This window comes from Monodon monoceros, unplaced genomic scaffold (assembly GCF_005190385.1).
Source record: "Monodon monoceros isolate NGI ecotype Baffin Bay Population unplaced genomic scaffold, NGI_Narwhal_1 Super_Scaffold_12, whole genome shotgun sequence".
Classification (NCBI taxonomy): domain Eukaryota; kingdom Metazoa; phylum Chordata; class Mammalia; order Artiodactyla; family Monodontidae; genus Monodon; species Monodon monoceros.
Genome location: NW_021703768.1, coordinates 31368940 through 31395930, shown reverse-complemented (window position 1 = coordinate 31395930; position 26991 = coordinate 31368940). Strand labels below are relative to the sequence as shown.

Genomic DNA, 26991 nt, shown 5'->3' with positions numbered 1-26991 from the left:
AAAAAAAAAAAAAAAAAAAAAAAAAAAATCTCCTGGTGCTGGGTGAGATACAGGGACCACATTCCACTCAGTCTCACCCTCTGAATGCAATTATAAAACCTAAATTTCAGGATTCTGAAAACTAAATAGTAGTAGGTGGATTGGGGAATTAGCCCAGCATTCAAAGTATCACTAAGGCACCAGTGAGTTTACTATTTCCCCACTCTGGTACTCCACCGTATCCCCCGCCACAAAAAAGCCTGTAATGAACAAAAGATCAAAAGTTTAAATTAAGGCAGCCTCAGTTCAACTGAATTTTCCTTTTGCCTCGGGATTCAATACAGCTTGGCATAGCACTGTTACTGATCCCATTTTTATTTAAAGCACTGGAATTTTACTCATCATGAATTTTATGCATTAATTCTTATTTTTTATAATATTGCATTAAAATGTTAATTTGCTTTATTACTGAGTTTTTTGATACCTCCTTCAATTTTGTACTTGAGTCTGACCCTAGTCCTGGCCGTGATTCAACCTATATCTCACTCTATTACACAAAGGTTAGCTCAAAATAAACCACACACCCAAAATGAACCACATTAAACCATAGAACTTTTAGAAGAAAACAGAAGAAAACCTGTGTAACCTGGAGTCAGTCAAGGAGTTCTTAGATGTGACACCAAAGCTACATTCTACAAAATAAAAAACTGATAAATTAGACTTTACCAAAATTAAAGTATTTTGGAGGACCTTCAAGGTGGTGGAAGAGTAAGACGCGGAGATCACCTTCCTCCCCACAAATACATCAGAAATACATCTAAATGTGGAACAACTCCTACAGAACACCTACTGAACGCTGAGAAGACCTCATACCTCCCAAAAGGCAAGAAACTCACCACGTACCTGGGTAGGGCAAAAGAAAAAAGAATAAACAGAGACAAAAGGATAGGGACGGGACTTGCGCCAGTGGGAGGGAGCTGTGAAGGAGGAAAGGTTTCCACACACTAGGAAGCCCCTTCGCGGGCGGAGACTGCAGGTGTCGGAGGGGGGGAGTTTCGGGGCCGCGGAGGAGAGCACAGCAACAGGGGTGCGGAGGGCAAAGCGGGGAGATTCCCGCACAGAGGATCGGTGCCGACCGGCACTCACCAGCCCGAGAGGCTTGTCTGCTCACCCGCCGGGGCGGGCAGGGGCTGAGAACTGAGGCTCGGGCTTCGGTCGGATCCCAGGGAGAGGACTGGGGTTGGCTGTGTGAACACAGCCTGAAGGGGGCTAGTGCGCCACGGCTAGCCGGGAGGGAGTCCAGGAAAAAGTCTGGAGCTGCCGAAGAGGCAAGACTTTTTCTTGCCTATTTGTTTCCTGGTGCGCAAGGAGAGGGGATTCAGGGTGCCGCTTAAAAGTACCTCCACAGATGGGCGCGAGCCGCAACTATCAGCGCGGACCCCAGAGACGGGCATGAGACACTAAGGCTGCTGCTGCCGCCACCATGAAGCCCGTGTGCAAGCACAGGTCACTATCCAACCTCCCTGTCTGGGAGCCTGTGCAGCCCGCCACTGCCAGGGTCCCGGGATCCAGGGACAACTTCCCTGGGAGAACACACAGCGTGCCTCAGTCTGGAGCAATGTCACACTGGCCTCTGCCTCCGCAGGCTCGCCCCGCATCCGTACCCCTCCCTCCCCACGGCCTGAGTGAGCCAGAGCACCCGAATCAGTGGTTCCTTTACCCCATCCTGTATGAGTGAAGAACAGACGCCCTCAGGTGACCTACAGGCAGAGGCGGGTCGAAATCCAAAGCTGAACCCCTGGAGCTGTGCGAACAAAGAAGAATAAGGGAAATTTCTCCCAGCAGCCTCCGGAGCAGAGGATTAAATCTCCACAATCAACGTGATGTACCCTGCATCTGTGGAATACCTGAATAGACAACGAATCATCCCAAATTGAGGAGGTGGACTTTGGGAGCAAAGATATATATATATTTTTTCCCTTTTTCTCTTTTTGAGAGTATGTATGTGTATGCTTCTGGGTGTGATTTTGTCTGTACAGCTTTGCTTTTACCATTTGTCTTAGGGTTCTGTCTGTCCGTTGTTTGTTTTTGTTTTTTTTTTTTTTACTTTTCAGAAAATTTTCTTAGTAATTATTTTTTATTTTAATAACTTTCCTTTATTTTATTTTATCTTCATTCTTTCTTTCTCTCTTTTTTTCCTCCCTTTTATTCTGAGCCGTGTGGATGAAAGGCTCTTGGTGCTCCAGCCAGGCGTCAGGGCTGTGCCACTGAGGCGGGAGAACCAAGTTCAGGACACTGCTCCACAACAGACCTCCCAGCTCCACATAATATCAAACGGTGAAAATCTCCCAGAGATCTCCATCTCAACGCCAAGACCCAGCTTCACTCAACGAACAGCAAGCTACAGTGCTGGACACCCTAGGCCAGACTAGCAAGACAGGAACACAACCCCATCCATTAGCACAGAGGCTGCCTAAAATCATCATAAGGCCACAGACACCCCAACACACCACCAGACATGGACCTACCCACCAGAAAGACAAGACCCAGCCTCATCCACCAGAACACAAGCACTCGTCCCCGCCACCAGGAAGCCTACACAACCCACTGAACCAACTTTAGCCACTGCAGACAGATACCAAACCAACGGGAATTACAAACCTGCAGCCTGAGAAAAGGAGACCCCAAACACAGTAAGGTAAGCAAAATGAGAAGACAGAGAAACACACAGCAGACGAAGTAGCAAGGCAAAAACCAACCAGACCTAACAAATGAAGAGGAAATAGGCAGTCTACCTGAAAAAGAATTCACAATAACAATAGTAAAAATGATAGAAAATCTTGGAAATAGAACACAGAAAATACAAGAAACATTTAACAAGGACTTAGAAGAACTAAAGAGCAAACAGACAGTGATGAACAACACAATAAATGAAATTAAAAATTCTCTAGACGGGATCAATAGCAGAATAACTGAGGCAGAAAAACGGATAAGCGACCTGGAAGATAAAATAGTGGAAATAATTACCGCAGAGCAGAATAAAGAAAAAAGAATGAAAACAATTGAGGACAGTCTCAGAGACCTCTGGGACCACATTAAATGCACCAACATTCGAATTGTAGGGGTCCCAGAAGAAGAAGAGAAAAACAAAGGGACTCAGAAAATATTTGAAGAGATTAGAGTTGAAAACTTCCCTAATATGGGAAAGGAAATAGTTAATCAAGTCCAGGAAGCACAGAGAGTCCCATACAGGATAAATCCAAGAGGAAACACGCCAAGACACATATTAATCAAACTATCAAAAATTAAATACAAAGAAAAAATATTAAAAGCAGTAAGGGAAAAGCACCAAATAACATATAACAGAATACCCATAAGGTTAACAGCTGATCTTGCAGCAGAAACTCTGCAAGCCAGAAGGGAGTGGCAGGACATATTTAAAGTGATGAAAGGGAAAAACCTACAACCAAGATTACTCTACTCAGCAAGGATATCATTCAGATTTGACGGAGAAATTAAAACCTTTATAAATAAGCAGGAGCTAAGAGAATTCAGCACCACCAAACCAGCTTTACAACAAATGCTAAAGGAACTTCTCTAGGCAGGAAACACATGAGAAGGAAAAGACCTACAATAACAAACCCGAAACAATTAAGAAAATGGTAATAGGAACATAAATATCGATAATTACCTTAAATGTAAATGGATTAAGTGCTCCAACCAGAAGACATAGACTGGCTGAATGGAGACAAAAACAAGACCCGTATATATGCTGTCTACAAGAGACCCACTTCAGACCTAGGGACACATACAGACTGAAAGTGAGGGGATGGAAAAAGATATTCCATGCAAATGGAAATCAAAAGAAAGCTGGAGTAGTAATTCTCATCTCAGACAAAATAGACTTTAATATAAAGACTATTACAAGAGACAAAGAAGGACACTACATAATGATCAAGGGATTGATCCAAGAAGAAGATATAACAATTGGAAATATTTATGCACCCAACATAGGAGCACCTCAATACATAAGGCAAATACTAACAGCCATAAAAGGGGAAATCGACAGTAACACAATCATAGTAGGGGACTTTAACATCCCACTTTCACCAATGGACAGATCATCCAAGATGAAAATAAATAAGGAAACACAAGCTTTAAATGATACATTAAACAAGATGGACTTAATTGATATTTATAGGACATTCCATCCCAAAACAACAGAATACACATTCTTCTCAAGTGCTCATGGAACATTCTCCAGGATAGATCATATCTTGGGTCACAAAACAAGCCTTGGTAAATTTAGGAAAATTGAAATTGTGTCAAGTATCTTTTCTGACCACAATGTTCATTGCAGCTCTATTTACAATAGCCAGGACATGGAAGCAACCTAAGTGTCCATCAACAGATGAATGGATAAAGAAGATGTGGCACATATATTTACAATGGAATATTACTCAGCCATAAAAAGAAAGAAAATTGAGTTATTCGTAGTGAGGTGGATGGACCTAGAGTCTGTCATACAAAGTGAAGTAAGTCAGAAAGAGAAAAACAAATACCGTATGTTAACACATATATATGGAATCTAAAAAAAAGAAAAAATGGTCACGAAGAACCTAGGGGCAAGACGGGAATAAAGACACAGACCTACCAGAGAATGGACTTGAGGATATGGCGATGGGGAAAGGTAAGCTGTGACAAAGTGAGAGAGTGGCATGGACATATATACCCTACCAAACGTAAGGTAGATAGCTAGTGGGAAGCAGCCACATAGCACAGGGAGATCAGCTCAGTGCTTTGTCATCACCTAGAGGGGTGGGATAGGGAGGGTGGGAGGGAGGGAGACAGAAGAAGGAAGAGATGTGGGAACATATGTATACGTATAAGTGATTCACTTTGTTATAAAGCAGAAACTAACACCATTGTAAAGCAATTATACTCCAATAAAGATGTTAAAAAGAATAATGTATTTTGCCTTGTAAAAGACTCTATTAAGAAAAAGAAAAAAACAAGCAACAGACTGGGAGAGACTATCCCAAGAACTTGGTATCTAGAATATATAGAGGACTCTCAAAATTGATAGTAGGAAACAAACAACCTCATTTAAAACAGGGCAAAAGACTTGAAGAGGCATTTCACCCAAGAGAATACAACTATGGAAAATGGACACATGAAGATATTCAACATCACTGGCCATTAGGAAACTTCAAATTATAACCACTCCACACACCTATTAGAATGTATAAAATAAAAAATGTTACAATACAAAGTGTTGGTGAGGATGCAGAGCAAGTAAAAAACACATACACTGTTGGTGGGAATACAAAATGACATTGTTAATCATAAGATGGCTTGGAGTTTCTTATAAAAATAAATATACACTCACTGTATGACCCAGCAAGCCTACTCTTAGGTATTTGCCCTAGAGAAAAGAAAACTTACATTCACACAAAAACCTCTATACGAATGCTTACAGCAGCTCCATCCGTAATCTCCAAAAATTAGAAATAATCAAATGTCCTTTAGTAGGTAAAAAAACTGTGCTATATCCATACAGTGGAATACTATTCAGCAATAAAATGTAACACGTTATTGATACGCACAACTAACCTGGATGAGTCTCAAAGGATTCTGCTGAAAGAAGTTGATCTAAAAAGGTTACACACTATATAAGTCCATTTGTATGACATTCTTGAAAAGTCAACACTATAGTGATGGAGAACAGACCAGTGAATGCCAGGGATAAGGAGTGGAGAGTGAGGGAGGGGGTAAGAGGGTGACTATAGAGGGGTGGCACAAAGGAGTTTTTAGGGGGTGATGGAACTAACTGTTCTGTATCCTGATTGTATTGATGGAACTACAGGAATCTATAGGGGTTAAAAATCACAGAACTGTGCACTTTAAAAATAATAAAAACTAATCAGCACTAAGCTTGTTCCTTTCATTTTCCCTACGTAAAGCATTTTAAGACTTGATAAGGTACATATTAACAGTTAAACCATCATGAAATTGGTGGTTTCTTTCCTCTCTCTTCTCACGTGCCTACAGATGAACACTCAACTGCACTCTTTAAATCCTGAGAACTACTGTCCTGGAACATCCATAGCATGATACCTTTAGGTGCAATGAAAAGTAATTTAATCACATCTTATGGACACCACCCCCATCCTGGACACTGTGAGGCTAACTTAGCAGGGGACTCCAGCTGAGTTCCAGTTACTGAATCTGAAGAAAGGGTTTAGTAAGTCAAATCACAAACGTGGTAAAAATGTAATATTTTTTTCCATCATAACCCAATGGCATCTCTTTTCTTTGCTACTTAAAGAAAACCTAAATGTCCATCAACAAAGGAATGGATAAAGAATGGGTATGAAAAAAAAAAAGAATGGATATGGATGTGGTACATACAAACAATGGAATATTACTCAGCCACAAAAAGGAACGAAACTGGGTCATTTGTAGAGACGTGGATGGATGGTCCTAAAGAGTGTCATATAGAGTGAAGTAAGTCACAAAAACAAATATCGTATATTAACGCATATATGTGGAATCCAGAAAAATGGTATAGATGACCCTAACTGCCAAGCAGACACAGAGACACAGACGTAGAGAATAAATGTATGGATACCAAGGGGGAAAGGGGTGGGGTGGGAGGAATTGGGAGATAGGGATTGACACATAGACACTATTGATACTATGTATAAAATAGACAACTGATGGGAACATGCTGTATAGCACAGGGAAGTCTACTTAATGCACTGTTGTACTACTATTCCTTATGCGATCCTGGCTGGGCAAAGACACCGCTTGAATCCTTTATTTCTAGAAAACGCTTAAAGACGTGTGATTCGGACTGAGCTGGGACTTTAAATCAGTAAGACAGATCATTAGTCTATTCCCAGTACAAAATGGAAGAACAGTTGAGTTCTTCAGCTCCTTCAGAGACAAGCTTTCACAGGCACAGCTTCATTAATTCATTAAGTTTGAAGTAAATTGCCATAGTAGTCGTTATCTGTATTCAAATATAAGAACAAAGACACATTCCAAAGCCAATTCTGAGGACTCCTTGGAATATCCATTAATTTGAATGACCTTTCTTCTCTCATTCACATGTACAAATAACATGGGGTGATTGTAGTCTGAAGAGTCAGCATGTCCCTTACACTTATTAATTAAGATACATAGCTAGATTCATGAAGGGTCTATTATTTCATGGCCCCATTATATCCATTTATACTTATTCAATCTCTTTGGATTTAAAATATCAATATTCTCCCCTAATAAGAACACAAAAACTTTTTATGTGAAATGGAAGTGCTAATCCTTTCATTTTATACGTTATATGTCATTTTATATATTGACACATATAGCAATTTTCTTGGACATCAAAATTCATTAATTTAAAGGTCATATCTCAGTATAATCTATGGGTAATGTGATAAGATATGATGTTTAGAAAAATAATGAGAACTCAAGTTCTCTTCAGAACTTCACCTAACTATATAAAGAAGGAAAGACAGTTGGTATTTTTATGGAAATTTTTGTTCTTTTAAAGAAATCTCTTTTTTTTTTTTACACAATATGGACCTTACCTTCTCCTCAATATATGCAGTACGCTATCTCTGTAATCGGATAAGTAGGTCTGAAATAAGAAACTTTTCCCACCTTTTGGTAAATATATAAACTATTACTTAATTAACGTAACTTTAACAATAATTATGTATTTTTCAACCAATACCTATGATAATAAGGGGCAGAGATACAGCCTGTAGGTAGGTAGGCAGTAAGTAAGTAAGTGTGCATAATCCAGATTTCATCTCCCACGGGAAAGGGATATTGCAGAGAACAAGTAGTGGTAGAAAGAAACAAAACTCTAAGATAATCCTTGTTCTTTGCTATCTATTCTCTTCAATGCTTAAAAAGCATTCCTAAAGATAATCAAATATTCTTTAGATGATCACAAATGAGTTTTTTTCTTCCTTAAAAGACCTTTACTATTATCTCTCTTATATGGGCACCAGGATTCTCAATCAACTTTGAAATGCCTACAGTCTAGTTGAAAATGCCGAAGCAAATTTCCCTTCCCTTCTGTTCAGTAGCCGTGCTAAATGCTATAGCTATGTCTTAAAAATAAAGGTTTAGCCTTTCTTTTTCTTCTCTTCACTTTGTTCATTTAGTGTTTACAGAAACAGAGATCCCTCACCAAACTACATAAACAAACAAACAAATTAGAAGAGAAGTTGGGACCAAGTGTGAAATTTCTGGCTGTTTTCCTTTCCACCTTTTTCTTCTCTCTACACAAGGGAATGTCTGCTCTCTCTTAAATTACTGCCCAAAGCAACTGAGGTGAAGAGGCCACCATCTTATACCAGGTCAAAACAACTTCATTTCACTATGCTTGGGTTAAAGAGTATAAATGGTAATATACTAGTACAACTGCATAAACCATGTCCCTTGATTTATATTAGTAAAAAAGGAAATTCTATTAATCATTTTGCAACAAAGTATAGTTTGATGAAAAATCACTAAGCTAATAATAGTTTTAAATGTTATGTCACAGCATTTCCTGAAATAACTGGAACTTTGAAAAGACTTAAAAATTTCTATGTTTCTTCTAAACATAATTACCTTTTAAAAAAATGATAGGTCATCTCCAAATTACATTTAGTCCATTCCTTCTCTCCTATGCTTTTTCACATAAAATAGAGTAATGGAAGCTTTTTACACAATATATAAACATGCTAGGGTCCCATCTACACAAAGACAAAGGTGAGCTTTTAAATTCAAGATCAAATTATATTCTGGAATTTATCTTAGAAAAGAGGCTAAGCACATTATTCAAATTACAACGAAGTAGATGATAAATGAGGATATGCATTTTTTTTCAACTTGAGGAAACAAAATTGGACTAGGGAAGGGAAACACCTAAAAATAATTTCAGCAGAATTGTAAAATGTGTACAAACATCACACAGTAAAAACAGTAAATGTTAAACATTTGTCATCTCCTAGCGAAGAGTGCTGAGAGTCTCTAAACTGAATAGAGAAAGAAAAATTTTCAGAGCATATGACAATGCAGAGAGTGCAATTAAAACCATTTTAAAAGTTTGTTTCAAAACTAAATATGGAAAATATAATTGTTATATTTTAAAAAGCTATTTATTGTGAAGATTGTAGGACAGTTTTTAGTTATTAGGAAATTAATTGTATAGATTGTTAACATTCCCTAACTGAAAACAATGTTTGGCTCCCTATCTATATTGAGCTTGGCATTCCAGAATATAACTATCTAGGGATTTATTTAGTTTTAGAAAAGGGTGTGGGAAAATGCAGTCAATCATACTTTACTGAAGTAAATGGCTTTAGGATAGACCTAACAGCACCATTGCCTGTGCCTAGTCAAACAAGCAAACAACTAAATGTTGATATTAAGAATATGAGATGCTGCCTTTTAGCTAAATTAAAACTCAATACAGTAAGTACCTTATTATAGCAGAGTGTGGTGTTTCCAAAAGAAATGACAATCCTGGCTTTTAATAACAAAAATACAATTAAATAAAAGAGGTGTTTTTTGGCCCTTCTAGCAAAGTGTCCCCCCTCTTTATCCATCCCAAAGAATGAATTTGTTTATTTTTCTACATTCCAAGAAGACTTAAAACTTGAGAAAATAGGGATCAAAGGGGCAGTTTAAAGTCCCTTTAGCATACCGTTCCACAATATAAACAGAAAACAATGCTGTCTGATGTTAACAACCAAAAAAAGACAAACAAATCCTAAATCAATGATTTAAAAGGCCACTTTAAGGTGTGTGGTTTTGTCCCTATTTGAAGTTCTCTCTTCATCCGTCTATTAAAATGAGCCCTGGTTTCCTAGGGCTCATCTTCTCCATCCTTCATGCCCTTTCCGTGATCAAACTAATCAGCAACCAACATTTCAACTATGAACGATAAATACTCCTCCCATAACTGTGTCTTCTTTCTTCTAAGCACCAAAGTTATCTACCCATCTGCCCACTGAACATCTCCACCCAGAGGTCCTAAAGGTACTTCAAGTTCAACGTACCAACAACAGACTTGCTGTCTTTCTTCTAAAACCTGCTATCTTTTTTTGTTTTCTTTTAATTGCAGGGAACACTGACCCAGTCTCCTAAATTATACATATACAAATAAATACTACGTCTTGTAAATCTAACCTTCACACTTCAATAAAAATCAACGTCTAAGACCTGGATCTGGATATGTCATTCCTTTGCTTTAAAAAAAAAAAAGAAAAACAAAAAAACCATAAGATAAAGTCACTTTATTATGGTATACAAAGTCAGTTTACCCTTCCATCTCTAGATACTTCTCTCCTGCCTCACTCTCCAAAGACACACCTGTGCTCTACAGTATGCATTACTTGCACTTCCCAAGTATACCATTCCCTCATTCAATAAACAAGCACCTTCTATGTGCCAGGCACTGTTCAGAGCACTGGGGATATTGCAGTGAACAAAACAGACAAAGTTTCTGCCCTCATGGGTGTACATCCTGGTGGAAGCAGACAGACAAAAACAAACAAATAAATAATAGATGAGATGGTGGTAAGTGCCATGGAGAAAAACATCTAGTTAGAAAAGCAATTCAGAGCAACACAACAGTGTGTTCTGTACACTTATGACATCCACATGTCTTTAAAAGTACAATCATACTTCTATATCCCTTAATTTAATTACATTTCAATTTAAATTATAATTTAAAAACACAACCCCATGAGTAATACTGAGATGTATAGTCGTTGAGAGGCATTAAAAACAAAACAGAACAAAACCAGCTTACTTCCGGAACAACCAATTATAATAATTTTATTTTTTGAGATTAAAGTTGATAGAGTCAAGAGTGTTTTTCTTTGATTCTAGTGTTTTAGTTGGCTCCTGGATGCACCCCAAAAAAAGTATTATTAGTGTTGGCACATTTCAACTTATGTCATGAGATTAGAATCTATCAAACTTAAAGTACTCATCTAGAATTAGTCTCATTGTTAGTTCATTGTCTCTATACCATGGTTTCAAATTTAGTGCCTACAACTTAAGACTCCACAGTAATATTAAAACATTAGAGACAGGAGCTTTTTGCTGGTGATTTAAAAACAGTTGTTCAATTGTCTGAATCATTTAAGTACATAATATGTCTCAACTGTTTACGTAGAGCTGAAACAACCGGAGAAATCTACATAAGAGCACTGTTTAAGATACAGGATATTACTAAAGGATTTGACTATGAGCCAAAGAAAATTTGCACAGACATTAATTGGCCTGTTTCATACTCGAAAAATAACCATGATTTGCCTTACCATCTAAATACTAATACATACTTTCAAAGACTTTAAAGGAACTCAGATTTTCCTCTGGGAATCTTCACTATTATTGTATTACATACGGCTCCAGTCTCTAGACATGAATGAATGAATGAATGAATGCACGCATGCTGGTGTATTAGTGCTTACATAAATATGTAAAGAAAACTAAAGGGGGGTTTTTCAGATGTGGAAGTTAAATCTGAAATGTTTTAAACTTCTAATAACTAAATAGATATTAACCTCAGTGGAAGCTGAGTCTTACCTTAATGACACCTCTAACAAGGAGAATTCTGTCAAAGTTTTCAAACAATGATACACTTCATCACATTCTGAGGGCATAACGTTTCACTTCTGTCCATAATCCCTGAATCCTTACAAACATGCACATTGTGGGAAGCTCCTTTCTGTACGTTACATGAAGATCAGCTTCTTCTCTCCTCAAATTGGTTGGCAGAGCGGATAAACATCCCAGGCCCAGCTGAAATTCTGACTAAAGTGTGGGCCTATAGGAAATATTGGGTTGGGGAGGGAAAAGTGTAGATAAGCCAGTCTGCAATGTACTAATAATTCCTGTGTTGGAGAAAAAGAGCAGCTACCACTGTACTGTAAGGGCAAGGACTTATGTTCTATTTCAAAACCAAAACCAAAAATGGCTAAGAGGCAAACTTCACTTCATTCTCAAGGCTGGGAGGAAAGAACACACATACCGCATCTGTGATGTCTATTTCATACACCCTTTGGAAAGTCCTGCGTTCAAAGAAAACAAGTTTGCCGCTGCCACATCCCCTTTGAACAGACGTACCGGTGACTATAAGTTTATCATCTGGACTGAAACAGCAGTCGGTCCTACAGACAAAAAGAGTTTATAAGTATAGGCTTATGATGCCACAACAGTGCAGTGATAATGAGTAAAAATATAAACAACCTCACTGTAATAAGAGACAACTCTTCCATAGGGTTTATAGTAAGTCAGGCACTTATATTACTTAATACAATAATCCTATGTAGATACTATTATCCCCATTTTACTGATTAGGAAAGTGAGGCAGGAAGAGGTTAAATAAACCTTGTCCAAGATCACAAAAGTAAGTGGTACAGCTGGGATTCGAACTTAGACAGCCTGACTCCAGAATCTGTGCTCTAATTTCTATACATTATAATATCTTCCAATGTAAATAACGTGTGGGAGAAACTCAATATAGACATTGACCCTGTCTATACACAAATAGACAGTATATGACTGACGTCTAAGTAGTGATTATTTTGATCAGTTTGGGAACTATTTTTATCAGCACCCCCTCTCAAACAATGTGAGTTTTGTCAAGTCAAGCACCATGAAATGAGGAGCAGCTTGTACCGCTGGATCCTAATTGATGGCTGTGATTCAACAGCTCTTGTGATGAGAGGTCTGGCCACCTGACTGTGAATAATCTAAGACATGAGCCAAAGATGCTATCTAGTTAGCATTACTTGCAGCAGGCATAAGGCTCAAAAGATTCGTATCGGCTATAAATTCATGTTTGTTTATCCATCTGTTTGTTTTAACAGATAAATGCCATGGGCAATAGACTGTGTCAGAGTTAGTGCTCTGAGATTATACAGCTTCCTCCATTTGCTGCTTCCATTACCTTCACACTCTCCTTGTTGGTCATTATTTAATACAGGTGAGAAATTTTATTTCTACCAAAATAGACATTTTTGCTTAGGCACCAATTGTAGGACTTAAGAGATCAAATCCCAACCTCAGCTGTTTGCAGAAAAATCTTTAAAGCTTCAGTTATCAACTCAGTAGAATGCAGATAACAGTGTTCAGCTACCCAGAGCAAGACGGTTTGAATAAGTGACAGTTACCGAATTATTGATTGAAATGATGATAAGAAAAAATTGAGAAAATGACATATAATATTCAGTAACTATGAAGAATTGCTTTAATGGTATGAGGATTCAAATTTTAAAAGAAAACAAAAGACAGGCCTACTCTGTCATTTATACACTATTAAAAGAACAATTCAACCCTTTAAAATGTTTTTACTACCCCAAGACCTATGTGTGCATACAATATATATATTCACACACACAAATACATGAACAGCCATGATTTCAACTTCAAAAGTAGAATTTTATATTCTGAAGAATGTACGAAATGAAAGGAAAAATAAAAATTCATCTTTCAAAAAACCTATTTCAATCACTCTTCAAGTCCCTTTTCTAGAAAATGTAAGACACATACTATAAATTAACATGAAGATGAAAAAATTACTTTTCCATTCTCTTGCGCTTATCGAATATTAAAAATATGCTACTTACATTGGGAACATGGTGGGAAGACCCGAGGCTGAAAAAAGTGGCTTATTAAACTGTCGGATGTCCCATAATTTTAATGTATCATCACCTGATAGAGGAATGAGAAAGGAAAAAAAAAAGAAAGTAAATTTTGCAAAAAAGAACCAGCCCCAAGTTTAGAGTTTGCAAAACTTAGTGTATAACTATAAGAAAAGGAAGGGAGAGAGGGAGGCGGGGGAGGGAGGGAGAGAGAGAGAAAGGAAGGAGGCAGGAGGGAAGGAAGGAGGGAAGGGGATGCACATAACACATTTTACTTTTTAACTAGGGAGCTTGAGAGCCGTAGTTGTGAGAACAGTAGAAAGATACATGATAATGAACTAGCTTCCTAGAAATTACTTTCCAGATTGATGTAGCATCTGTAGGCTAGAAGGAACCCTGGAGAATCTTTAAAGAGTGACTTTAGAGCAGATGGTAGTTTCCCTGTGGTATATCTGAGCATAACTTGACTTCTTAAGAAGATACTAATTTAGCAACCACCAGGACTGAAAATAGTTCAGTTCACAACAGATTCTTTTTCCCACCAGTGTGTGGGTGTAACTATCCATTAACATTAATGAGAGTGAGCCAACGTGATTCCTTTCCCTCCAGGGTAACTCTATCTGTGGGCTATCATTCTTCACCTTGCTGGGGAGTATAGCTTTTCCAAGCCGTTTAAAGCATAATTAATATTCTTTAAAGAATCACTTTTGAAGTATTTCTATAGGGCTACTAACTAATTCCTGTTCATAATGAAAGCCAAAACTCATATAAGTAATATCTTTGCTGTCCTTTTTCCCCAGTGTCCGCAGCTGAGACCTGCCTCAACCCCCTGGGTCCAATAAGGAATCAGTACCAGATGCAAGTGGGGTGAGTGGAGAATTCAATAAAATTCCCCACTCTCTCCCCAGCAACCCTGACTCTGAAACCCAACTTTTGGCAGGTGCTCTAATCCACGACTGGCTGGATTGGAGACCTGCTTATACTGGAAGAACTTTGTAAGACTAACCTTTTTGCTTTTAGTCTTTAAAAGAAGGTTACACATCCCCACAATCCTCAAACAATAAGAAAACATTAACCTGCATTAAACAGTTTAGTTAACCTGGCAGGTTCTGGAGCTAGCAGGAGCACCTTACAACACTCTGGGGACTCTGCTGAACAGAGAGACTTCCATCTGGTATATTCTATACATCCAGGAAGGAGAATGGTGGAATACAGTATACATGTTCTGTAGACGACATGTTACCCAACAGCTAGTATAGGATGGAAGGGGAAGGTAAAAATTATCACTAAAATGGCTTTGACTGAAATGGAGTTAATCCTATACTTCTAAGGCAGTAATAATCAACCGGGTGGGGCTGGGCTATTTCAGAATCCTCCAGGAAGAATTTTCAAAGTACACTCCTCTGTTATTCCCCTCTTCTTTCCCCACTCTACCTCAGAGATTGGGGTATACCACTCTAGAGGTGTGAGAGTGAATGTGAGAATTTCCTAGTGGAGGATTTGTGATTTTGAAAATCTTCCCAGGGGATTCAGATACATTCTTGGGGTAAGAATCACTGATGTAAGTACAGAGTATAATACATAATCTTAATTAAGAGTCACCTTAGGACTCAAAGAACAGGTTAGAATTGATGAACCAAAACATATATTTTATACATATCCATCTTTGCCATGTATACCGTAAATAGAAAATACATGTGCATGTGATTTGATTTTTTTAAAATTATGTAAGTGAGGGTAGTTTGGGTATAATATATCAATAGAAGGCTTCCTTGGAAGAAGGAGAATCTGGATAGAGCTCCCAAGGGTAAACGGGCATGGACCAGTTAAACTGAGGGGAGAGCTGTGCCAACTCTATGTTCCCCTCACTTCCATACCCTCTACATCAGGCTGTAAATTCTTTCAGGAAAGGAACCCTGCTATGATGTCCACAGTTTATGCCAAGAACCTAGCATAATGCTTAGCTCAGATCAGTTGCTCAATATACGGTAAAGTGAATGAATGAATGACTAAACTCAGTGTTGCTAGATTAATTTGGCCTGTGGAATAAAGACTAAATCCTTTACGTGATATTTAAGGCTATCTGTAACACAGCTCCAACCTACTTACCTTGATTCTTTTCTCTCCCCACAAATGGGCCTATTGGAAGATCCTCAGTCACGCCCCATACTTCCCCCTAATGCTTTGTTCATAAGCTGCCCTCACTATTTTATTATTTCCTTCTATCAGCATACTACTTATTCACGTGAGAAAGATTTAGCAAAAAGTTAGAAACAATCTGTATTCAATCATATGAGTGTGGATAGGTAAACTTACAATACGACCACACAGAATTACATAGCTATTAAAAAAAATAACATCCAGGTATACAAATTTTTTTAACTGAACTGAATTAGTGTTTGAACTGAAAAAAAATCAATGGTCAGCAAATAGAAGAGTTTGAAATACCAGACCCAGAACTATAAAATGATATAGAAAGAATATAGAATATCATCTACAAAAGTTCATTAAGGTAGAGGCAATGGTCATCCTTGCAGGCTCCAAATGCTGATGGAATTTGGAGCTAAAATGAAAACTTAGGCAAAAAAGTACATATTTTCTAAATTTTACTTGATAATTTTAATAAAATAATGTTGCCAAGTTGGAAATGCATTTTAATGAAAAAAACTAGACTGGCAAGGGTACATTAACAAAAGCACAGCTAGCTTTACTAAGCACTAGGATATTAGTGTGACATTTGTTAGAGTTACCTACGATCATTTTATATATAGAAACATTTTAAAAAGAAAGCTTCTAACCTACCTCCACGAGAGGCAAGGACATTACCATCATAGGAAAAAGTCACGCAAGAAGTATCTGTGCCTGGGTCATGAGCTTGTTTATAGTGGAATTTAGGATGAACCTGTTTGCAAAGACAAGCAAAGTGTTAACATCTCATCTGAATTCAGATGAGAACATTTTTGTGGCAAGAATATTTTACTTTATCATCCAAAACATGATATACAGCTACATGAAAAATATTAATTTCACCTGATGATAGTTTTTTTTATTTTGGAAAAAATTTCAAAGGGCTTTTAAAAACATCCATTTGCTTTAATAAGCGAAAAGAAGAGACAAGGTTAAGTTCTAGTAGGAGATATTTTTCAGACTGCCTTAGCAAGCTCTGAGCAACACAAGATTAGCACCGCATTTAGTTCTTCTCATTATACTTATAAAGTTTTGGGGACCATTTCCTACAGTTATCTGAAAGAATAAATATAAATAAAAATTACAAATGAACATATTATTAACTCAAAAATATCACTGTATTCCTAGTATATGCCAGACACTGTGCACATGGTTGTAAGTCTTGAACTACCTTTAGTGTGCCTGTAGGATAATGTTGTTGTTGATGACGATGACGACAGCTAGCCGTTACACAATGTTTACCATACCCTAGGCACTATATTCTTTTACTAACTTGCCTACGGTGCTCACGTTCACTCTAGAAGATTATCTTCATTTTACAGATTAGGAAACTAAGCACAGAGACTTAAGTACCTTGTCCAAAATCACAGAGCTAGTAAGTGGTCGAGCTAGGAGTTTGAACCAAAAAGCCTACCCTTAAACACTACCCTATACCCCCTCTCTACGGATGTATGCTATTAGTCTTTTTGCTTGCAATGTCACTTCTAAACAGTTAATGACTTATAAAAGTAACTCTACTACACTAATCTTGCCACCCAGTTATGATTCAGTAACCAGAACAGGCCAAAGTACTAGGGAGTCAATTATCCCAGATCCACCAGGCTGGATAATTACACAGTGAATGGCCAGGGACATTACTAGTGATGACAGCATGTAGGTCTCTCCTGGCAGCCACAGGTATAGGAATACAAATGACCCATCTCCATCAATTTGCAGCAACCATAACAAACAGTGAGTCACAAAACAGAGCTCACGTACATTAGCCTCCCGATAATATCCCCAACACTCCATCACTGAGCTTTCACCAAAAAGTTTCCAGTAATGAGGACACACTACCTCACAAAAGCAAGCCTTCAAAAAAAAAAAACTATATATATTGAGTTAAAATTGTCTTCTCAAATACATCACTTAACTTGGACCTTCTGTTTTAATAAGGACCAGAGCTTCCTTGGCCTTCTGCGGAACTGTTACACTCAGATTTCTTTTCACTATATTCCTAGGTTAGTTCTAATGATTCTTGTGTCCCATTGTCACAATTTAAATTTAAATAATTTTTCAGAAGGTTAAATGGTAATAAATAAATAAATAAATAATAAAATTGTCTTCTCTCTTCCTCCATGTGACAGTCTTAGAAATTTATATTAAAGACAGTAATCATGCTTCCTCTTTTCATGGATATAAATAATTCATTGATTCATCTTTTTTTTTTTTATATTGGGAATCAACTGTATGGCAGATACATGGGTTAGCAGGGAAACACAAATGTGCCGGGATAAACATGGCTTCTCTTCTCAGAGGTGATAGACGGTCCCCCTGAAAGGACACAGATAAGCATACAAAGTGACAAGTGGTACAGTGGGGAAGTATAGAGTAATTTGAGAGCACTAAAGAGAGGTTCTTAATCAGAGCATGAGAAGAGAGGGAAAAAAAGAGGGGCAAAAAGAAATCAGAGATGCAGTGGATAAAGTAAAAGTTAGCAGACGAAGGAGCAGGATGCAGGGTCTAGAAAGGCTATTCCAGTCAGAGGGTACTCACTGCATTGTGGTAGCAGAATTTTGAACCCCATGACCTCTGCGATCGCTGGTGTTACGCCCATGAATACGTTACTCTACTTAGCAAAAGGGACTTTGCAGGTATAATGAAGGTTATTAGTTAGCCGATAGGGAGATTATGTCCTGGATTACCCAGGTGGGACTGAAGAGTCACGTGAGTCCTTAAAAGCAGAGTTTTCGGGACTTCCCTGGTGGCTCAGTGGTTAAGAATCCGCCTGCCAATGCAGGGACATGGGTTCGAGCCCTGGTCCGAGAAGATCCCACATGCCGTGGAGCAGCTAAGCCCATGCGCCACAACTACTGAGCCTGTGCTCTAGAGCCCGTGAGCCACAGCTACTGAGGCCGCATGCCACAGCTACTGAGCCCACACTCGGCAACTACTGAAGCCCGCGTGCTCTAGGGCCCCTGTGCCGCAACTACCGAGCCCAGGTGCCTAGAGCCTGTGCTCCGCAACAAGAGAAACCACCTCAAGGAGAAGCCGGCGCACCGCAACGAGGAGTAGCCCCTGCTCGCTGCAACTAGAGAAAGCCCACGCACAGCAATGAAGACCCAACGCAGCCAAAAAAAAAGAAAGGCAGAGCTTTCTCCTGGCTGAGGACAGAGAAGGAAGCCATAAAGACGTGCCAGAAGAGGAAGAGAGATTTTAAGAATGAGAAGCGTTTGACATGCCACTATAGACTTAAAAGATGTATCAAAGAAACAGGGATCTGAACATGGGTTTTAACTGCATAGGTCCACTTATGCACAGATTTTTTTTCAATAAATACATAGTACAGTACTACATGATCTGTGGTTGGTTGAATCCACAAATATGGAACCATGGATATGGCGGGCAGACTGTAAAGTTATATGTGGATTTTCAACTGCTCGCAGGGTGGCGAGAGGAGTGTGTGTTGGTGCCCCTAACCCCACACCTCCCCACGTGTTCAAGGGTCAAAGGTACTTTGACTGTAGCCTGGTGAAACCCTAAAACCCTAAGAAGAGAATCCAACCATACTATGTCAGGCTTCTTACCTACAGAAATTGTGAAATGATAAACTGGTGGTTTTGTAAGCCACTAAATTTGCGATAGTAATCTGTTACTAAGCGATAGAAAACCAACACACGCATATTGGAAGGCCTGAAGGGAAAGGAGCTGGTTGATTCAAAGAACTAAAAGAAGTTAATCACGTCTAAGAGGAAAAGGATAGGTGAGAGGTGACATAAGCAGGACCCAGATCACGCCTTGTAGGCCATGTTAAGGGCTTAAATTTTATCCTGAAGGTAAAAGGAGTTGCTAAAGGATTTTACACAAAGGAGTAGTAGTGTGACTAGGTTTGCTTATCTTTAAAAGATCATTCTTGGACACATGGAGAATAGATTGAACATATTTTTTTTGTTCCTCAGAAAAGCAGAACTCCGCTACTAATCTCAGTAAGGAAAATATGCCACTTAGTTATATTTCAACAACTTATCAACTCCTAAACTCTAAATAAAGCTTTTGAAAGATACTACAGCGGTAACAGTTTACCAGAAAGTCCTATACTTACATTTGGCCTCTCAGTGAAATTAATTTTTTATTTGTTTTAAATGTTTTATTTATTTTTAATGCTAATAAATACATATATACATCTTAACAGAAGGAAGACCCGTCACTTCATGAATTACCAGTAAGGTAATGTGGTATAGCAAAACGAGCACTGGTCCAGGACTAGGAGGTATGAAATCTGGACTTAGTTCAGTCAAAAACTAGCAGTATGACTCGGGACAAATTACTTAGCCCTCCAGATCACAATTTTATCTTCTGTAAAGTAAATGGATTTGAACTAGATGACTAACTGATCGACTAACTGATCAAATGTACTTTTTATTATTAATAGAGCAAAATAGATCATGAATACCAATATTCTAAAATATAAATACACACACATATATATAGATATGTACATATCATATACCAGTCAGGTGGGATAAAGAACCTTAAAAGCTGTAGAATCCAAAGCAATCATATCACGTACACTTCCGCATGAGCCCAAGAGCAAGCAGGTAGTACCATTTCGACTGAGATTTTATGTCAAGTGTGCTCTTCAATTATTAACTTCACTTTAACCAGTAACAAAAGTTTATTCCAAAGAAATAAAATGGATAGCCAGAGGAGATCTTAAATTTGCATAAAACATCAATATTTGGACGGTCTGTGATGAAAAATACCCTCACATTTTGAAAACAAAGTCAACCTGACTGAAAAACACTTCTGGCATAATATGGGAAATCTAAAACTGCAACTTCTCCTTTAAATCCTTTTATAATCATCCTAGGCAAAAAACATTATTCTTTAGGGAAGTTGAGATTATTAACTCCTTTATATAGGCTTCCTATTCTTAGGAGTGCCTTATGTTAGATTTGGAGAACATCAAGTGTCAAATATTCAGAGTGATGGGGAATGCAAGCACAAAAACGTAGAGTTTTAAAGGCCCTCTCTGAGCTCATACAGTACAAACTGTCCCTTCTCAGCAGATGGTCATAGAGCCTCCAGCAGTACAGAACTCATTACATCACAAGCAACAACAGTACGTTTGTCTGGGTGGCTCTAATTGGCAACACCTTTCTTAAACTGGGTCCAAGCCTCCCTCCTTCTGACATCTACTTATGTGTCCTGGTCCTGCCTTCTGTGGCTATGCTAATTCTAGTTTTTCCTCTCTAAGGAAGTATGCCAAATTCTCAAAGAAAACTATGATGCCTAGCCCGAAGTCTTAAATATACCACTTTCTGTAATTCTAAATAATCCAAATATTCTATGGTGGTAACAGAGGTCAGTGAGTTTACATCCAGCAGCTAGCTAGATCCCAATATCTTTCCATCGCTCTAGTGTGTATCTATCAATGCAAGAGGAAACAAAGCCCTCAAAAGGATCAAAACATGTTTTGTAATCAATAAAACAGTGGAATAAACTATTTTAAAAGAGCAAGAATTTAAATAAATTTCTGGGCTGAAAATAGGAGAAAATTTAGTGGAAAGAATACTGGTTTTAGAGCCAAGCCAACTTAACCTAAAATTTCAGCTTATTACATTTAGTTTGACCCTGGCCAAGATGCTTAATCTTTCTGTTTCACAGTTTATTAATCTTTCAAATAACATGCCCTACACATCTTCCCACTCTTACTCTTTTTCCCCAACTCCCAAAGAAACTGAGCTACATTTGACCTACTATCTCCCTGCCTTGTGTTAATGCCACACATTTATTTATTCAGTCTACAGTGGGCACCTCCTCTCAGAACGTTGCTGAAATACAACTATGCTTCCGAAACACAAACTCCGAGAGCAAGATGAAGCAAATGCTAGGCTATTTAACAAACTAGGTGTACTAACATTTAACTGCCCTCTCAAATCTACTCTTAGGTCCCCCTAAATAGATATAAACTTTCTTTTTCATTAAGAATCTATTTTCAAGCTTCGTTATAATCAAGCAATTCCAATCAATTCTATATTTTCAATCACATATTAGGTTTACTTACCATACCAGGATTAAAAATATTCCAGGATTTTTTTAAATGCCAAGATTAAAAAACAGAATAGATATAGGTCCAGACTGAATATAATTTCCCCCTGTTCCTCTGATTTTGGAGATCTGTAGTAAGGATTATGAGAATACTGTACACAAAAATATAGGAACTGTCATAGAAAGGTACTTTGCAATTTCCTATGCCCATGAAGGCTTCATTTTAATAAAAGGAAATTAGACAATAAAACCTCTGCAAAAGATTCTGTGATAATCAAATTAATATATTGTATGAAAATATGGTATAATGATAAAAAGCACAGAGGGTGGAATCAGACTGGTGAGTTCAAATCCAGGCTTCACCACTTATCATCTTGGGCTAACCTCCCTATGCCATCTACTAAACGAGATTAATAATAGTACCCACTCCATAAACTGCTAGGAGAATTTAATGAGGTAATGCAAGTGTGTCACACTCCTTTGCAATATAACTTTGCTTTTCTTTTCATCAATATGTGGCATGTATTTCTTTACACCTTGGGTCTGGGTATGGACAGGTGACTTGTTTGGGATTATAGGACATGTAGCCAAGAAAATGTGTCTCTCAGACTTCCCACTGTGCAAAGCATAATGACTAGCACTCTCACTACCTGTGAGACAAGCCAGGCTTTCCACGGGCTCCTCTTCACCAACGACTGAGCACGGGGGAGAAAGGACTCCTAATTAGCCTGGCTGAAACATTCTGGGCGTTGTGCTACAGTCTGAGACTCTTTCTGTACAATCCTCTTTTTCTTTTATTTTAATATAACAGTTTTATTGAGATATAATTCACATACCACGGAATCTGTCCACTTAACGTGTGCAGTTCAATGTTTTTCAGTATTTTCAGAGAACTGAGCAATCATTACCTCAGTCAATTTTAGAACATTAGGATCACCCCCAAAAGAAACCCCATACACATTAGCAATCACTCCCTCTTTTCCCTAATCTGTCAGCCCTAAGCAACTACTAACCTAGTTTCTGTCTCTCTATATTTGCCTATGTGAAGATTTCAAATAAATGAAATCATACAATATGCTATCTTTTGTAATTGGCTCCTTTCACTTAGCATAATGTATCTGAGGTTCATCTATGTTGTAGTATGTTTCAATACTTCATTTCTTTTTATTGTCAAGTAATGCTCCATTGTATGGATGTACCACATTTTATTATCCGTTTATCAGCTGATGGACATGTAACACTCCTTTCTTTCCTTTCTCTTTCTTAGGGGTATGGCCTACATCATGCTCTCTTCTCCAGCCTTCTCAGGCTCCCTCACCCCCATTCCCTTGACAGGCCTTTCCCCAAGAATTCTCTTATATGTTTAACCCTATCTTGGTGTCTATTTCTCAGAGGAACCAGACTATCACAAGTGGTACCTGGTGTGATCCAACAGCACAGGTGTTAAGATAAAAATCTAGGACTGCCTCCTTCATGGGTAAAGAAGACACTGTCCTGAGTGGACTGTGGAGCACAGATACACTTGAGCACTTGGTTGCGGTCCAACTGCTACAGATTTCACTGGAGGTGACCTGGGAAAACTTCCTAGTACAGGGGACTGTCCTTGCGGGAAAAACACTCTAGGCATTTAAAAATATATGGGAGGAAGGGCTTCCCTGGTGGCTCAGTGGTTCAGAGTCCGCCTCCGATGCAGGGGACATGGGTTCGTGACCCGGTCCGGGAAGATCCCACATGCCGCGGAGCGGCTGGGCCCGTGAGCCATGGCCGCTGAGCCTGCGCGTCCGGAGCCTGTGCTCCACAACAGGAGAGGCCACAACAGTGAGAGGCCCGCGTACCGCAAAAAAAAAAAAAAAAAATATATATATATATATATATATAAAGGAGGAAACTACCAAAAAAAAAAGTGTTGCCGGTTAGTGAAATCTCATTGTCCCTCTGCAGGGATAATGAGAAACTGAGCACCATTAACAGTTAAAGACTAAATGGAAGAGCCAGAGGGCCCCTTTAGTAGCTTTCAAAGAAGCCCTCATCTTCTGCAGTGGAAGGCCAGACACAGCTGAGCAACAAACAAAAGCGAGATCTGGTAGTTTGATTTATAGAGCTCCAGAGATATCTAAATGCTCAGCCAAGGCATGTCTATTATTCTAAGGCAGGGCTCTAGCTGGGAAAACCTGAGACTCTGAAACATAAGGACAGGATATCTGGATGGATGTCTATAAGATGCTAGATCTGCAGATGCCCCTGAACCCTCACAGCCTACGGTGGTGGCCCACCCTTGCCTAGTAAGAGCTAGCAATTCCTTTGGGTTGGAAGATGCTACAACTGCTCCTCCCCCACAAGGCAGCAGTAACTTCTCTTAGGACGTACCCCTACCTCCTCTTCTGGCTTCTACGTCAATACCTAGTGCCGAATCCCAGTATTACTCAGCAGGAGAAGTGGCTGGAAAGAGATTACACACCAAAAGAGACGCAGCTGCTGGCAGGAGCCATGAAGTACCTTGAGTTTGGATTTTGAGGATCCTTAATCAAGGGGGCTTTCATCAGCAGGATTCATTGATTTGGGGCACATTTTTGTACAAGGTCCCCAGGGGACGGGGCAAACCTGCTGCAAGGATGCTATAGAGGCCTGGAAAAGTGATGGCCAATGTTGAGTAAAATAAAAACACCCCAATTGTCCTGGCAGACAACAGAGAAGAGAATAAGAAGGCTGGGGGAAGTGGGCATCGTGGGATGGATATATTGTGTCAAGTCAGAAAATACAGAATATTATTTTTCATGGGAGAGCCCAGAAGAAGTACGATTCACCAAGGCCACCAGGAATACACAGGGGAGAGGGAGCCAGCATCACCAAGGAGTTCAGTTCAGCATCACCAAGAAGTACCATTCACCAAGGTCTCCTCTGCAGCCCAGGGCTAATCTCACTGAGCTGGGCCATTAATATCCATGGGGATAATGAGGCCCAAAGTAATAAAAGCTAAGTTGCAGTGCTTTATTGCTAGAAGCCAAGAGGCTGCAACATAATGACTGACAAGATCAGAGAGGCAGCCAAGGGGGCTTGATGTGCAGGAAAATGTGGAGATGGTTAATAGAACATGGCATTCCTAGGGGCAGAAGAGATGGGCAGACAGCAAAGGTACTGCTTAGTATCTACAACCAAAAAGAGAGATAAATGGAGGAGCAGGAAGCTGAGGGTGGTGACCCCAATAAAAAGTCATGATCCCTGGCTCTGTTCCCATACCTGACTCTATTTTCAGATCAGGAGCTGATTGACTATAGAGGTAGCCAGATTCCTAAGAGGAAGGACAGTGCTACTCAGTGGGGCAAGAATTCTTCTCCTAGTCCTTCCACAAAGGGATTGTTGACTACAGACTTAATCAAGTAGTAGTCCTGATTATAGCTGCTATGCTAACTGAGATAGCAGCATAGCTAGAGCAGATTCATAAAGCCTTGGGTTGACTTAGGCTCAAGGAGTTCCCACTGGCCTGGCCAAAGCTTTTTTAGAACTGTGCTGAAGTCTGAGATTCTTCCTAGCCAACCCTCCTTCATTCCTTCCCTCTTTCCTTCATAGGAGTCAGACCTGCATCACCATCTGATACTCTCTAGCCTCCTCTGGCTCCCCACACACTTTTCCCTTACAGGAGTTTTAGCAATAAATCTTTTACACATCTTAGCATCTGCTTCTCAGAGAACTCTAACAGAGGACATGAGCAAACAAGACACAAGCAGAGACCTGGAAAGGCATATACGTTGGGACTTGCTCTCTTGCTGCTTTTGGAACCTAGCCACCTTGTGAAAAAGCACAAGATGCTCTCCGGATGACCAGAAACATGTGTCCAGTCATCCCCATAGCACCAGCTGACATCTGGCCAACAGCCGGACATGTGGGTGAGGCCATTCTAGACCATCCAGCCTTGACTGAGCTGTTAGTTAACTGCAGATGCAACAGAGAACCCAGAAGAAATCAGCCAAGCCAGTTCAGACCAGAAATACTGCCCCACTGACCCAGAGAATCTTGAGAAATAATTAATGTTTGTTGTTTTAAGCTACTAAGTTCTAAGGTAGTTTGTTATGCAGCAAAAGTTAACTAATGCAACACATGAAGGATGTGAACAGTGCTTGGCAGATAGTAAACAGTATATAAGAGTTTGTCATTATTATAAGTCAGACGATACCACAGAAGCACTGATCACGTTTTAAGAAGGTTAATTCTCGCTCCCCTACCTTAGCATTCTACCAAATAATATCCACCATAAACCTGTTCTGCAACCCTATAATTAAAATTAATTCAACTTTATCAGGTCTTGTACTTTATATAATCATTACGCTCCTCTCTTGCCTTTCTGCATCTGCCTGTGAGACCAAAAGTTCTCTCTAGCAATGTTTCTTAATCCCCGCTGGGTTTGCTTCAGATAACCACTGTCTCTAGGTAGCTGTAGTCTGTTTTCAACTAGTTGCAGCCATTTCTTCTATATACTCTTTGACACTCAGACAATGATTCCAGAAGACAATATTAGAGAAGTGAATGCCTGGAAACAGCTCATTGTTGGAGGACACAGAAGGGAGGGTTGTGTGTTGAAACTGCTTTTCTTTATGTTACTAAATGAGCTCTTTCCCCACATTTCTGATCCCTTCTTTCGAGTAGGTCAGCTTCAGATTTTCCCTTTCCCAGGCACATCATCTGAGCTCTAAGAACCCCAGTGAGTCTCAGAGTGCAGTATAATATGTTACGTATCACATAATCATGGTGCTTAAAAGATGAACATAATAAATACAGCAAATGAAACGCTGAACTTTTGAGCATGTTTCAAGGAAACAACATATTTCATAGCAAGCTGACAGTTTCCAAGTTTCTAACTTTTTAAAAAAAGATAATTATGTTCCAGCCAAGATGTTTTCTCCTTCCCTCATTCCTTTCTTCTCTCTCTCCCTCCCTCCCTTCATTTTTTTTTAAAATAAATAATTTAAAGACAATGACATCTGACAAAGGTTTCTGAAAAGTCCATTCATCATCCCCCATAAAATAAAAGCGTGATAATAAAATTTTTAGGATCCACATTTACAATGTCAACCACATTTACTGAGGACTCATTATACACACAACACAGAGATACATAAATGAAGAGATGATGTGGAAT

The 26991-nt window shown here is 39.0% G+C and overlaps 1 protein-coding gene across 3 annotated transcripts in view; it reads right to left on the bottom strand.

Moving 5' to 3' along the window:
* Positions 1-26991, bottom strand: part of WDR70 (WD repeat domain 70) — a 307123-nt gene that overhangs the window by 33108 nt on the left and 247024 nt on the right. For all 3 annotated transcript variants that reach the window (XM_029216477.1, XM_029216478.1, XM_029216479.1), the window contains 3 exons: positions 16443-16542; positions 13626-13710; positions 12026-12164 (listed from right to left, as the gene is read on the bottom strand). In XM_029216477.1, coding sequence (XP_029072310.1) covers positions 12026-12164; positions 13626-13710; positions 16443-16542 — 324 coding nt within the window. The remainder of the gene's footprint in view (positions 1-12025; positions 12165-13625; positions 13711-16442; positions 16543-26991) is intronic.